At 46.3% G+C, this 12,969-nt stretch overlaps 1 protein-coding gene across 1 annotated transcript in view; it reads right to left on the bottom strand.

Moving 5' to 3' along the window:
- Positions 1–1,434: 1,434 nt before the first annotated feature.
- IL17RD (interleukin 17 receptor D) overlaps positions 1,435–12,969 on the bottom strand; it is a 61,472-nt gene continuing 49,937 nt past the window's right edge. The window contains exons 5-13 of the mRNA XM_065885429.1: positions 12,400–12,520; positions 10,397–10,441; positions 10,160–10,311; positions 8,847–8,912; positions 7,935–7,989; positions 7,326–7,436; positions 6,353–6,537; positions 3,094–4,030; positions 1,435–2,129 (exon numbers count right to left, since the gene is read on the bottom strand). Coding sequence (XP_065741501.1) covers positions 2,017–2,129; positions 3,094–4,030; positions 6,353–6,537; positions 7,326–7,436; positions 7,935–7,989; positions 8,847–8,912; positions 10,160–10,311; positions 10,397–10,441; positions 12,400–12,520 — 1,785 coding nt within the window. The 3' untranslated portion in view covers positions 1,435–2,016. The remainder of the gene's footprint in view (positions 2,130–3,093; positions 4,031–6,352; positions 6,538–7,325; positions 7,437–7,934; positions 7,990–8,846; positions 8,913–10,159; positions 10,312–10,396; positions 10,442–12,399; positions 12,521–12,969) is intronic.

The raw sequence follows: 12,969 nt of genomic DNA, 5'->3' as shown, positions 1-12,969 counted from the left end.
GTTTTATGGGGGAGACAGTTCTGCAGCCCACTTGACTCTCCCTCAGAGCAGCTGCAGGAAACTTGATGCCAGAGAACAGACAAGCATGTTCTTCTCCCAAGAAGCTGCCAGCTGCCTTTACAGAGCAGGGAGTGTGGCATTTGCATCAAAGATAAACACAAACCTCTTCTTTCCATCAGGGGGGCGAACCTTCCCTTCCCCACCTGCTGGGCATGAGCCTGGAAGAAAAAGTCCTACCCTCCCTACTTCCCACCTGGCCTTGGGATGTTTCTCAGTGTCCCCGCTTAACACTGGTCCTATTTGGTGAAGCAGTGAAAACCAGGGTCCCTGGTAGGGGTGCTGAGAAAACAGGGTGCCAAAATCCAGCAGCATCTATGAAAAAGGTGGAAAAAGACACTCACTCCCGCTCAAGGTCACGAGGAGGAGGAGGGAACAAGTATTTTCCCTTTGGAAACAAAAATTCTGTACAGAAGTCATTCATAAAAACAGAACATTTACTTCTCCTTTTTAAAGCAAATTCTTTCCTCTTAAGTTCTCAGTACCTATTTTTGGCAGAATGGAGCACAAGAGATATCTTTCATTGGGTAAGTACAACAAAAACAAAGTGAAACCTGATTCACAGGCTGGGCTGGGGGGGCGGGGGGGGGCAGGGGGCGGGGGGGGGGAGTACTTTAAGATTCAAGAATTTAATGATTTCAGGTCCCATGTCTTCCAAAGATGATACTCAAAGAGCACACTCATCTTTGTAACAATCCCTTCTTTTTCACCTTCTTAAAAAGAGGTTTGGGGCTTCCCTGGTGGCACAGTGGTTGAGAGTCCGCCTGCCGATGCAGGGGACACGGGTTCGTGCCCTGGTCTGGGAAGATCCCACATGCCGCGGAGCGGCTGGGCCCGTGAGCTATGGCCGCTGAGCCTGTGCGTCCGGAGCCTGTGCTCCACAACGGGAGAGGCCACAACAGTGAGAGGTCCACGTACCACAAAAAAAAAAAAAAAAAAAAAAAGGAAAAAAAAAAAGAGGTTTGTCATTAGTCAAAACAAGTTCAGCAGATTAAGTGACTACCACCTCCACCTACTGCCGTATGTCAGTGGATTCTGATCCCTAACATTCCGGACACAGCTTTAGACCAGAGGCCAACCAAAGCAAAAATTACAACTTCCAGTAATACAGCCCAGTTGGGTATCAGTCTCTTAAAAATAAACTTCCAGGCACCAACATCTGAGATTCAGCACAGTAAATATAACCACGGGAAACCTCGCAGGGAGATCTGGCCCCTCCCTGATGCCTATTCAGATCAAGATGTGGCCCTGGTGCCTTCTGCACATTGACCAACCCATCTCAGAAAGAATGGTCTACATGGTCAGCCTGGCCCTGCGGCTCCTTCCTCAGCCAGATATGCCACCTGCTAATACATAAAAACTCATTTTTATGAAAGGTGATTGAATATTCAGTCACCTTCTTGACCTTTGACTCAGAGCTTTTTTAACACCCACGGCATTGTAAATGGTACCATAAATTCCACGTCAAAAATGGAAAAGAACATCATCTGTAACAACATGGATTCCAGAGAGACTGGCACTTGATTTCCATGGCTGTAGTGGCATCAAAAGTGCTTTTTCCACAAAGCATTTCAAATCAAAGTAGCCAGTAGTGAATAGGCAAAGTTTGCACAGATAAATTAAGTCTGAACAATCAGTATGGGTATTTTCCTGTTTCTCTTTACATGTTTCCTCCCTACCTCTCAGAACTGGCTCTAATTCAGTCTGACCCAACATGGCAAGCTGCTGTCACACATAATGGACATGCCTTTCAGAGCTCCACATGGTTTCAGAAAACTGGAGACTGCCAATATACCTGGTAGAGAAGAGAGGCAAGGACAGCAAGTACTGGCCAGGATTTCATTCTGAATATCCTTGTAAGAGACCTCAGCTCCAAGTGGGCCACACACCCAGAGAGACGAGCTGGGGAACCAGAGAGAGGCGGCAGCTAAAGTGGCAATGCTTAGACCCTTCGTTTTGTTACAAAGGAGCGACCGTGTGGAGTTCACCAGTGTAGCTGCAGCAACCAGGTTCTGCTTTGCATGCCCCAGAGGCGAGGAGCTTGGAAGGAAGGGCCGGAGGGTCCTCCTCACCTAAGAAAAGAAGAGAGGGCAGAACCACACGTCATTGCACTTCAGTGGGCTGGACACTCAGGCCAGAACGAAGCTGGATCTGGGTTTGAACCACTCACTCTGTACAAGTGAGGCAGGCATCCCTGTCAGCTCAAGACTGCGCATTCTCCTCCTGCTAACAGGTTCTAGTTCCCTTAGCTGAGGATCCAGGGTTTGCATGCATGACTCCAACTAGTCATAGGCACAGTGAGAGTAGCTCCAGACAGCATCCTGCAAGGGTTCCCTGGGGAAGCAGGCCCTCCTACCTGGAGCCTGCGCTGAGCTAGAATGGAGAGAATACTGTGCCCTGTGAACTCCAGGTTCAATACATGTGGCTTTAAAGACTTGGGAAGGTGGGCGGTGGTGAACATCACAAGTCCCAACAAAGATACAGGTCCACAGACCCTCATCTGACACCCTTGGGGACCAATGTGTTTGGTTTGGTTTGGTTTTACAGTATTTTTTTTAAGTCTTTATTGAATTTGTTACAATATTGCTTCTGTTTTATGTTTTGGTTTTCTTGGCCACGAGGCATGTGGGATCTTAGCTCCCTGACGAGAGATCTAACCAGCACCCCCTGCATTGGAAGGTGAAGTCTTAACCACTAGACCACCAGGGAAGTCCCGGGCCCAGTGTGTTTCGGCATTCAGATGTTTTCACAGTTTAGAAAGGCGACATAATGAACATACTGTATATTACATAAGATGGTACCAGGCAGCTCACCATAATTTATCAACAGTATTTCTGCAGCTCACACATGTGAACGTTCCCATTACCTGGGATTAGTAGAGACTATGCACGGAGTTTTGTTACTTCCCATCGGGCTGCCGAATAAATTTGCACCGAAATTAGAAAAAAGTTTTCCTGGATTTTGGACTCATGGGGCAAGGTCGTGGCCCGCATCAGGAACCCGACCCACCGACCCTCCGGGCTCCGCGCGCCTTACCCAGGCCTGAAGAGGACGACATGCTCTCCGTCAGCGAAGACGTCTCCGTCTGGTCCGTGGAGAGCCCTTCCATCAGGGGCAGGGACAATTCGGACGAAGGCACGGACGAGTCGTAGATGCCCGAGTCCCGTGGCATGTCCGAAGGGCCGGCAGCTTTCACCGCGTGCGGCAGGGGCCGCAGGACCGCGCTGGCGCCTGGAACGGGCCCAGCCTCCGCGTCTTCGTCCGGAGCGAACTGCGGGCCCTCAGAGTGCGGGTCGGCCGGCGCCCCGGAGCCAGCGGCCTCGGCCTTGAGACAGAAGTCGCTCTCCGGCCCTGGCTTGCACAGGACTTCGTTTAAAACCAAGCCTGAGTCAAACTTCTTCAGAACCGGTTCCCGGTAGCGGAGTGGGGGGAGATGGAAGGGAACAAACTGCTTCTCAAACCAGTCAGGCTCCTCGTCGATAAACTGGTGCATGTTGCAAATGGCGACGTATAGGGAGCGGCCCGATTTGCTCCGGAAGTAGTTCCTCCTGCTAATGCGTCCGGGGTGCAGCCCCGGCTCCTGGGGGCTGAGGTCCTGGGAATGCAGGTGGGAGCAGAGCTGGGGAAGGTGGTCCATGAGTTTGTACTTGGTGCTCAGGTCCAGGACACCGGGAACGTCTCCCTCGCAGGAATAATCGAAGTAGACGGCAATGAACTTGCTGAGCGCCGTGGATGAGCTCTGCTTGGCTTGGCGGAGCTTCTCAGCAATGGTAGACACCGCCACCAGGAAGAGCTCCCCTTTCCCCGAGCCTCGGGCACCTCCTTTGTGCTTGTAGTTCTTCTTGTCTACGAAGTATTTCATGCCTTTGGAACACACCACGATGATGAACTGGGACTCGTGGATCTTCTGGATGACCCATTCTCTCTGCCCTTCTCTGCAGAGGCTGAAGTCTTCCCACAAGTCCAGAGCGACCTGGAAAGTGAGCAGAGAACCTCACTCACCTATACAACTTAGAGAGTCGAGTGACAAGAATGGGAATGTTACAAGAAGGGCACATCATCTGCCCCAAATCATTACTAGCACTGCTATATGCAGGCTTCGGGTTGCCCAGTTCCAAGGAACAGCTAACATTCCAAGGGCGACCGTCACACACAGGCCCTCTGTATCATGCTCTCATTTTAGCATAATGTGGGATCGTTACCCCTCCCACCTTACAAGTGAAGAGACAGAAGCACAGAGTGTCTAGCAACCCACCAAAGTTACATATCACATGTGGGGCCTTCAACTGACTTAAAGTGTGATAGGCAGCATGGAATACAGAGGCAGTGGGGGTGGGTCTATCCGATGAGTGAGGCTGCCTGGATCAGGGCAGATCCTGGAGAGACAACTGGAAGGTGGTGATAGATGGGTGTGGGTGAGGGATCTCAAAGTGGGCTGGGTTCAGGTCTGGATGCCAGAGTCACCCGCCCAGGCTGACTCAATGACAGAGTGTGACTGACAAAGAGGACCTCCTTGGCCTCTCACACAGCCCTGGGGTCAGCCTGCTGTTTACCAGGTGATCAGTGCATGGAGAGGAAGATGATGAGCTGCCATAACATGGCCATTCTGGTTCACTCACTTGGAGTGACCGGCTCTACCACTTCTCAGCAGTCTACAGGGCCACATCCCTACGAGGCCCCTACGAGGCCTTTAACCCCAAGGGGAGGTCTCATAGGGAGTCTGGGGTGGGGCACTGACAAAGAAAAGAACACAAGGTATGCGTGGCCCCTCAGAGGGCTTCACCTTCTCAGACCATCTTCATCTGACTCTGCTGAAAATGTCTCGGCAATTATATCAGCCTCTTTCCTTCCGTAGTTCAGAAATTAACTCTCAGTGCCTATGCCTAAACATGGCAGCCACAGTCCCTTATGTGGAAGGGGGCTCTGAAATGACTTTGCCTTCCTCTTTTGCTCTAAAGTGTTACCAAGGGAAGAAAGCCCCCAACATCCCTCCAGTTGCTGAAAATAATACTGAATTGTCTTACATTTTCCTTAATTCTCACTAACATTACGCATTCTGAAAGCTAACTGGGAATATATACCAAGCACTTTAAAAATGTTCCTATCTGACCCAGCAATTCCATTTCCAGGTATCCACCACTGGAATGGGGCAAAATTGAAATAATGAGATGTTTAACAGTTTGAAAAAACTCAAATTTGGTGAATCATTAATATGGATCAAGAGTCTGTTTAAAACTGCTGTTTACAGAGAACTGCTAAGAGTGTAAAAAGTTACTGAGTGAAGAGACAGAAAAAAATAATTCTAATCCATCCAAAATGCAAAACTATATGTACGAGTTCATCTATGCAGAAAAAGACTGGAAGGAAATACAGCAGTTTTAACTGTGGTTCCTCTATTCTCCAGGTTAAGATTACCATCCATTTTGAAATTTGTCATCCTTTTCTAGTTTCCAAATTTTCTATTACACTCATAACTGGAAGGCTTCCCCCCGGCCCCCGAGGCTAGTCACTTACAAAGTAGAGCAGAAGGGTTGTCAGTATCTGAAGACTGTGTGCCATCTGCGGGTCCGCACCAGTTTTTCAGTACACAGGCTGATCTGCCAACGTCTAGACCTTCATATATTAGGAAACCCGGCCAGCCTTGTAAACATGCTTAACTGACACTAGGGGACAGCCTCACCATGTGGAGAGAGTCTAAGAAACCCACCAGTCCTCAGTTTCAAAGCACAAATAACTTCCAATTACACAATTATTGTACAATTCTTGCATTTGTAAGAAACAGTGTGCCTTCCATGAGAGCTTCAAACTTCACTCTAAAATGAACACTATGACATTATAGAAAAGCTACATATTAACAGCTTAACTCAAGAGAACAGGCAAGAAACCAGAGGAGACCATTTGAGTACTTAACATGTTATTGTTTTCCCTTATTAGCCAAGCTCCCCCACCAAAACTGTCTAAACTCGCCTCTTTACTTGTCATTCTCTCTTTGACCCTCCAGTGCTCTCCGGGATGTCCTGAGTGACCTCCTCCCACCGGCCCCATTGCACGCTCCCAGGGCAGCTGCCATTTCCTCCACCATCCTGTCCCCCATTCCCCTGAGGTCTTTTTAATGCTTAAAACACTTCCTGCCAGGTGGGTGCCACTCAAGGCTTTTGAGCAGGAGTATGTCAGGGTTAGAACTAAGTGTCAACAAACATTTAGTGCTGGTGATGGGTAGGCCAGGCTGAAAGAAGAGTGCAAGGCTGACCCTAGTTTGGAAGCTAGGCATTTAAAAAGACTTTAGATTCCTCACCTCACAGCCACAGAAGTCCTGGAGGAAGTAGGCAAAACACTGGACGACGTTCATGTGATTCTGGCCATCTTTACTGGAATAGCAGAGGAAGACCTTGGGCCGTGGCCGGAGCCTCTCCCTGGGAAGTGCCGTGATGTACGTGGAGGACTCAGAACTCTCTTCATCTAAATGTGAATATATATTTTCTAAAGTGGAAAAGAAGATAGGGTTGGCGCCCACGAGCAAAGCTCTGTCCTGTTCCCTACGACTCGGGACCTAATGCTGTCTTCAAGAAACAACAGTCTCCATGTCACCTAGAGCACCCCCAGCTCCCTAATTCCACCAGCCCCTTGGGTCACCTCTGGGAATAGGACAGCTAGTTTCTGCAGTGGAGCCAAAAATGGACAAAATTTGTTCTTCACCTGAAACTGACCTCGGACAAGCCCAGAGCACTGCAGCACCACCCCACCCTCTTGCAACTGAGTGCACCTACTAGATCACTAAGCATCAGCAGAGGTGACCTTCTTTAAAACAAAAAAACTTTCATTGAAGGGTTTTTTTTTGGTACAAATTACAAAAGTAAAGTCCATAAATCTTAAGAGTACATCTCAATAACTTTTATCTAAGAATACACCTGTGTAACCGCCACTCAGATTAAGATATATTTCTAAGTTCCCCAGAAGCTGCTCTCCCGACGTCAGACTTTTATTAAGTGATAAAGCCCTACCTCTTCCCTTACTCACACCTTTAGTCTTCCTTTATGCTCTTGAATTTACCATCCTGAGTTTGAGAAGAGAAGTATGCCTGTCCTTTTAGTGGCTCCTGAGGTTAAAAGTCAAATTTTTTAATTCTGGGAACTATAGCAGCCAGGGAACTCACTCCAGGAGCTGTGTGGCTTCCCAGCCACCTGCCTGGAGGGACCAAGTGCTCCCGGTCTCCCTCTGTTGGCCCTAGACCTGCCAATATGGGAAGAACACACCACACAAAGATATACCTTGCTGCTTCTTGCGGCACATCACCGTGAACAGCGTCGCAAATGCCGATATGACAACCAGCGGCACAGTGATGGCAACAGCTCTGATGGGCCCAGCCCATTGGGAATACACTGGGAAATTTCAAAGGGAAGGCTTTTAGACTTAAGCAGTATAACAGGTTCAAAGAGAAACAATTTTTTTTCATTTTTAAACATAAGCCACATAACAGGTTCTAAGACTCCTTGACCACTTTTCTCTAGTACCGATTTGGTGATTATAAAAGTATTCATTTTAAAAGACTGTAGAAGACAATTCAGTAGTTAGAGTCTGCTGAGACAATAAATACCTTTGAGTGAGAATTTGCCTAGGGAAATCTCCCCTCCCACCACTTTTCTTCTGAGGACAATTGACTATTTATTTGGTCCCAGCAACACACACAACACCCTGGCTTTGATCTTCTGGGCATCAACATTAGGGTAGAAGGAAAGTCAGATTTGATGGAACATCATTTAAGAGTGAGGAGCTCAAGGGTTTTCTTTTTGTAAACCATGAAGTACAGAAAGTATCGAATACCTTGGTCCACTCTGTAGTCCAGAGGCAGCATTTCCAACAAACAAACAAAATCTTACCTGGTTTTAAGGCATAATGCATCACTTTTCTTGTCATATTAGTGTCATCCACCAGCTGCAAAACAGAGGATGCTGTATTACTTTTTTTAAGTGATAGCATCTCAACAGATTTTTTCATGCTTCCATCTGTGGGCAGTGGGGCGAGGGAGAGGAGAGCTGCTGCAGCCTGTGATCATTTTCAAGCTGAGATTAGATATTAATAGTCAGATTCATCTCTATATAAACCAACCAATACTAATATATATAGGATGGATAAACAACAAGGTCCTACTATATAGCACAGGAAACTACATTCAATATCCTGTGATAAACCGTAATGAAAAAGAATATGAAAAAGAATATAGGGACTTCCCTGGTGGTCCAGTGGTTAAGACTCCATCTTCCAAGGCAGGGGATGACGGTTCAATCCCTGGGCGGGGAACTAAGATCCCACATGCCGCAGGGCAACTAAGCCCACAACTACTGAGCCTGCACACCTCAACTAGAGTGCCCGCGTGCCGCAACTACAGGGCCCACGCGCGTTGGAGCCTGCGCTCTGGAGCCCATGAGAGACGCTCACATGCCACAATGAAAGATCCCACGTGCCGCAACTAAGACCCAACTCAGCCAATAAGTAAGTAAGTAAATAAATAAATAAGTAAATAAGAATATATAGGGAATTCCCTGGCGGTCCAGTGTTTGGGGCTCCATGCTTCCACTGCAGGGGGCGTGGGTTCAATCCCTGGTCAGGGAACTAAGATCCCACACGCCATGCAGCATAGCCAAAAAAATATTTTTAATTAAAAAAAAAGAATATATATAACTGAGTCACTTTGCTGTACAACAAAAATTAACACAATATTGTAAATCAACTATACTTCAATAAAATTTAAAAAGAATAAAAATAATAGGGCTTTCTTGAGTTGTACGTACCTCAATTATATAATCCCCAGGAGATACATTTTGAAGGAGGCAGCTGGTTGTCTCTGTATTTTGCTCCTGCAAAGAAACAAATAACACTTTAAAACTTTCTTCTTAGATAAAGGTCATTGGGACCCCTCTCTTCTGTCCTAGAACTGAAGGAGCCTTGCCACCAGTTTCAGTCATGTTTTCAGAAGATGTCAGTTGGAACAGAAAGCAACTGTGCTTATCTGCCAGGGTATCTGAACTTCATTTTGATAAAAGGCCCAGGAGAGCCTGGGACCCCTGTCATATTCTATGCTTGGCTGGTGGTGCCCTGAGCAGCAATTTTTTATTTAAAGACAAAGAAACCAATTAGGATACATTTTACTTAATAAAAGGATGGGGAAAGAAACTACACTTCCATGTTTGTGCATATTTTATTTGCTATAATTTTAACTTGAGCTGAAGGTAAGTGACAGAGGTGAGAGCCAGCAGGAAAACAGAACTCGACACACAGGAGCACATCTACTTCTGCCACTATGACCAAAAACCTCTCTTGGTGCTCTCATGGGGTAATCTAGCAGTCTTGTGAACTTCCACGAAACATTTCACACACACATACCCCCGCGACCACCTCTAGTTTAAGAACTTGGTTTACTGAATTTCTACTTCACCTTGGCCTCTGTGTAAAATCACTAGCCACTGACATGCTAGTGCCTTGGCTCCTAGATGTGTTTTTTTTTTCACTTACTAGCTGTGAAGCCTTCAGCAGTAGTCCAGGTGACCTCCCTGGGCCACAGGTTCCCCAGCTCTAAAGTGGGGATAACAGCAGCCTTTGTTCCATTGAGCTGTAAGGATTCAATGACCACAAAGCTTGGTAACTGGCACACAGTGAGCACCTGATTCATGCTTAAAATATGGAAGAACAGGGACTTCCCTGATGGTGCAGCAGATAAGACTCCACGCTCCCAGTGCAGGGGGCCCAGGTTCGATCCCTAGTCAGGGAACTAGATCCTGCATGCTAAAACTAAGAGCTGGCACAGCCATATAAATAAATATTAAAAATTAAAATATAGAATAGACCACAACTACTTCATTGTTTCAGTTCCTTGGTAATACTTTATCTGCTACATCTCCACTGGGACAGCTACGGTAGAGATAACTAGGGGGTGAGGGATGGCTCAGGACGGCCCTGAGACGCACCCAGTGATAACATTCTGGAGTGTCCACCAACTGCTCAGAATCCACAAAGCCTAATGTTCACATTGAACCGTCCAAGTTCCAGGGCCCCAGGGGTCATTTTAAAACACAGAGTATTCCTTTATGCACACCTAGCAGCTCACCTGTTTACAGGTCTTTCGCTTGAAGGGTCCTTCATGCTTGAGCTTATAATGAAGATAGAAGAAACGGAAGCCAAAGGCATGGGGTGCGTGGTCGAAGGACACCTGCATGTCTGAACCGTGCTGGGTGATGTTGAGGTTCCGAGGCTTCCAGACTGGGAGGAGGAAGGACCAGAGTTAGCACCCCGAGGCTGCCCTGACACCACTAGAGACGTGACAGACAAGGACAGCTATACTTACAGGGTTTACAGGCCAGGTTGTCCGGCTGCAATAGCAGGTCACAGGCTGTTAAGAAAGATGCATATTTTTAGTTTTAGCACAGTTTGACATTTTCCTCATCCAACAATTCAATACAATATAAATATATGGCACTGGGTATTGCTGGAAAGAATGTAAAATGCCTCAACTGCATCAACTCAACAATGATTTTCAGTATAGCCCAGTTGTATCTTATGAAAATTTGAATTGTGCAATATAAAAGTATTAATGCAGTTCACTTTATGTCACATAAATGGAAACAATATTAAAGTCAGCCAGATTTTAAAAGCTTCTTAAAGGCCACAGCCAAAGGCAGCGAGACCTATGTTCATGCTTCTGCCCCATGGGGGCTCTCTTTTAACTGTAGACAGAAATAATGCCAGCCTCTGCCCCACTGTAGACTGTTTAGGCACAAGAGAACTTTAGAGTGATGCTGATAATTTATCTTGAGGTTATTTTAACCTTAGCTAGCACTCTAACTTTTGATGGAATCTTTTTGATGGAATCTAAAAATGACATCCAGGCATCTATTAAGTAGTAGCAACAGTACTGAAAACCAGGCAGCAAAGGCAGTAGCTTTGAAATAGGATTTAAATGCGATAAAAACACAAGAGAGGCGCTTTATGCCATGTTGCTAACCCAGGGAGAACCCTCTGGAAAATGATCTTACAATGCCAAGAAAATCAAAGGCAGCATCAAGGTCACAATGCACTGAAATGGTGATAAATGCACCACCTGCCTCACCCCAAAATAGACATTGATTCCAATGAGGAAAATTAAATCTTAAAGTAGGCGAGTTTTGATTTAAGCAAGCTTTCCATAAACACATTCTTTGAATCCTCTATCTGGTTGTTATGTGTAAGGCATTGAAAGATGCTGTAAAACGGACATGGTCTCTGCCCTATGGAATCTTATTTTAATTAAGAAAATGAAATCAACTGTTATGAAATGACTTTGCTGCATAGAAAACAACCACAGTTTAAAAAAAAAGAAAAGGAAAGAAGGAAACAACCAGAGTAAGAATTCTACAAAGGGAAGCACGGATGTAGGCTGGCGTTGAGAACAAAAACATCACAGAGGGATGAGGACGGCAAGCAGGCCACATAGGAGGGGATGTCAGATTGGACAACCATCCAAGGCCTGGAAAGACGGACCAGGAAGGCAAGAGGGAAACACTGGGGCCCAAAATGCCTGGGCACCAAATTCATCAGCAATTCAGGCTGATGAAAGACACACCACACTGTGTGCAGAACAGATGGAAAGGGAGAGCCCGACAGAGAAGGGAATCCAGCATGGTTGGCTTGAGAGTGTGTACTCCAGAGTCAGGCTCCTTGGGGTTCAAATCCCAGCTCCCAACAGGCCCTTTAACCTCTCTATGTGTGATTCCACATCTAATAAGTGGGGATGGTAAGATTAAGTTCTTTGGAGGGTTGTTATGGAGGTAAACTGCATTAATATTTGGAAAATATTTAGAACAGAGCATTAATATTTGGAAAGCATTTATTTAACATAGATGTTAAATAAATAAACTTTCTAGAACGAGGTAACCTCAGGGATACTGCTTAATTTTCTTAATCTAATCCTGAAAATGACAGGCAATCACTCACAGAGGCCACCCTCCTGATGACAGGTACACGATAGAATCATTTCATGCTCTACCCTTTACCTTGAAATCAACTTATATTTTGTATTCCGTTTTTTTTTTTAATCAAAGTATTTTAATACATGGCTGCCTTACAGCACCTTCAAAAAAATCAACCACCATGTCTACTCCAGAACAAGCCAGGAATGGGTGTCTCTGGTTAGATGCACACTGCCTGGGCCAAATCTTAATTCTAAAAGTTGCTTTTCTGAATGCTTTTTCTCTTCCCCATGCTAGTTTCATACTAGTATTTCATGTGCTCTTGAACACATCTTGTCGAAAAGTCATTAAAAGCAGAAGAAATGTCTCCCCACAGGAAACAGGCAGGGAAGACCATACTCACTGCGGGTTCTGAAGAAGAAAGGGTGATAATTGCTTTCATTTTTAACGGAAGGAAAAGGGACAATCTTTACAAAGTAATCTGTTTCAAATTTCATATTCAGGAAAGGTTGAGATTCCACTCCCTAAAAGGGAACAAAAATACATGTGATGTCACAGAGAAATCACCCACCCTTCCAACCTACATGCGAGAGCTCCGGTCTGCCCTGACGGTCACGCAGACACAGTTCTAGGGCTGGGGGACGTGTTGCGGGGGGAAGGAGGAAGTCCAGAAAGTTTCCTTTCTGGACCAAGTTTAGGTTTGGACCCCTAACTGAAAAGGAAGATGGGCACCGCTGTCTGTTCTTTGGCAATGAAGCTGTGGCACAAAGCTGGTGGGGAGGAGCCTACATCCACTCCTGAGGGCTCAAAGCCACCTTCCAGGACGGCTACTCCAGCCTGTAACCTGAGAGGTGTGTTTGTTTACCACCAAGAGGTGCTGGAGGGTTTCTGGGAGTGCAGAGCAGGATCGCCCACCTTGGCAGGTGGGGTGGACCCCACAGTCCCTTCTCCTCCAGTTTCACAGGCTTTCAAT

This window comes from Phocoena phocoena, chromosome 10, assembly GCF_963924675.1.
Source record: "Phocoena phocoena chromosome 10, mPhoPho1.1, whole genome shotgun sequence".
Lineage (NCBI taxonomy): Eukaryota > Metazoa > Chordata > Mammalia > Artiodactyla > Phocoenidae > Phocoena > Phocoena phocoena.
This window is presented reverse-complemented; position numbering and strand designations above follow the sequence as displayed.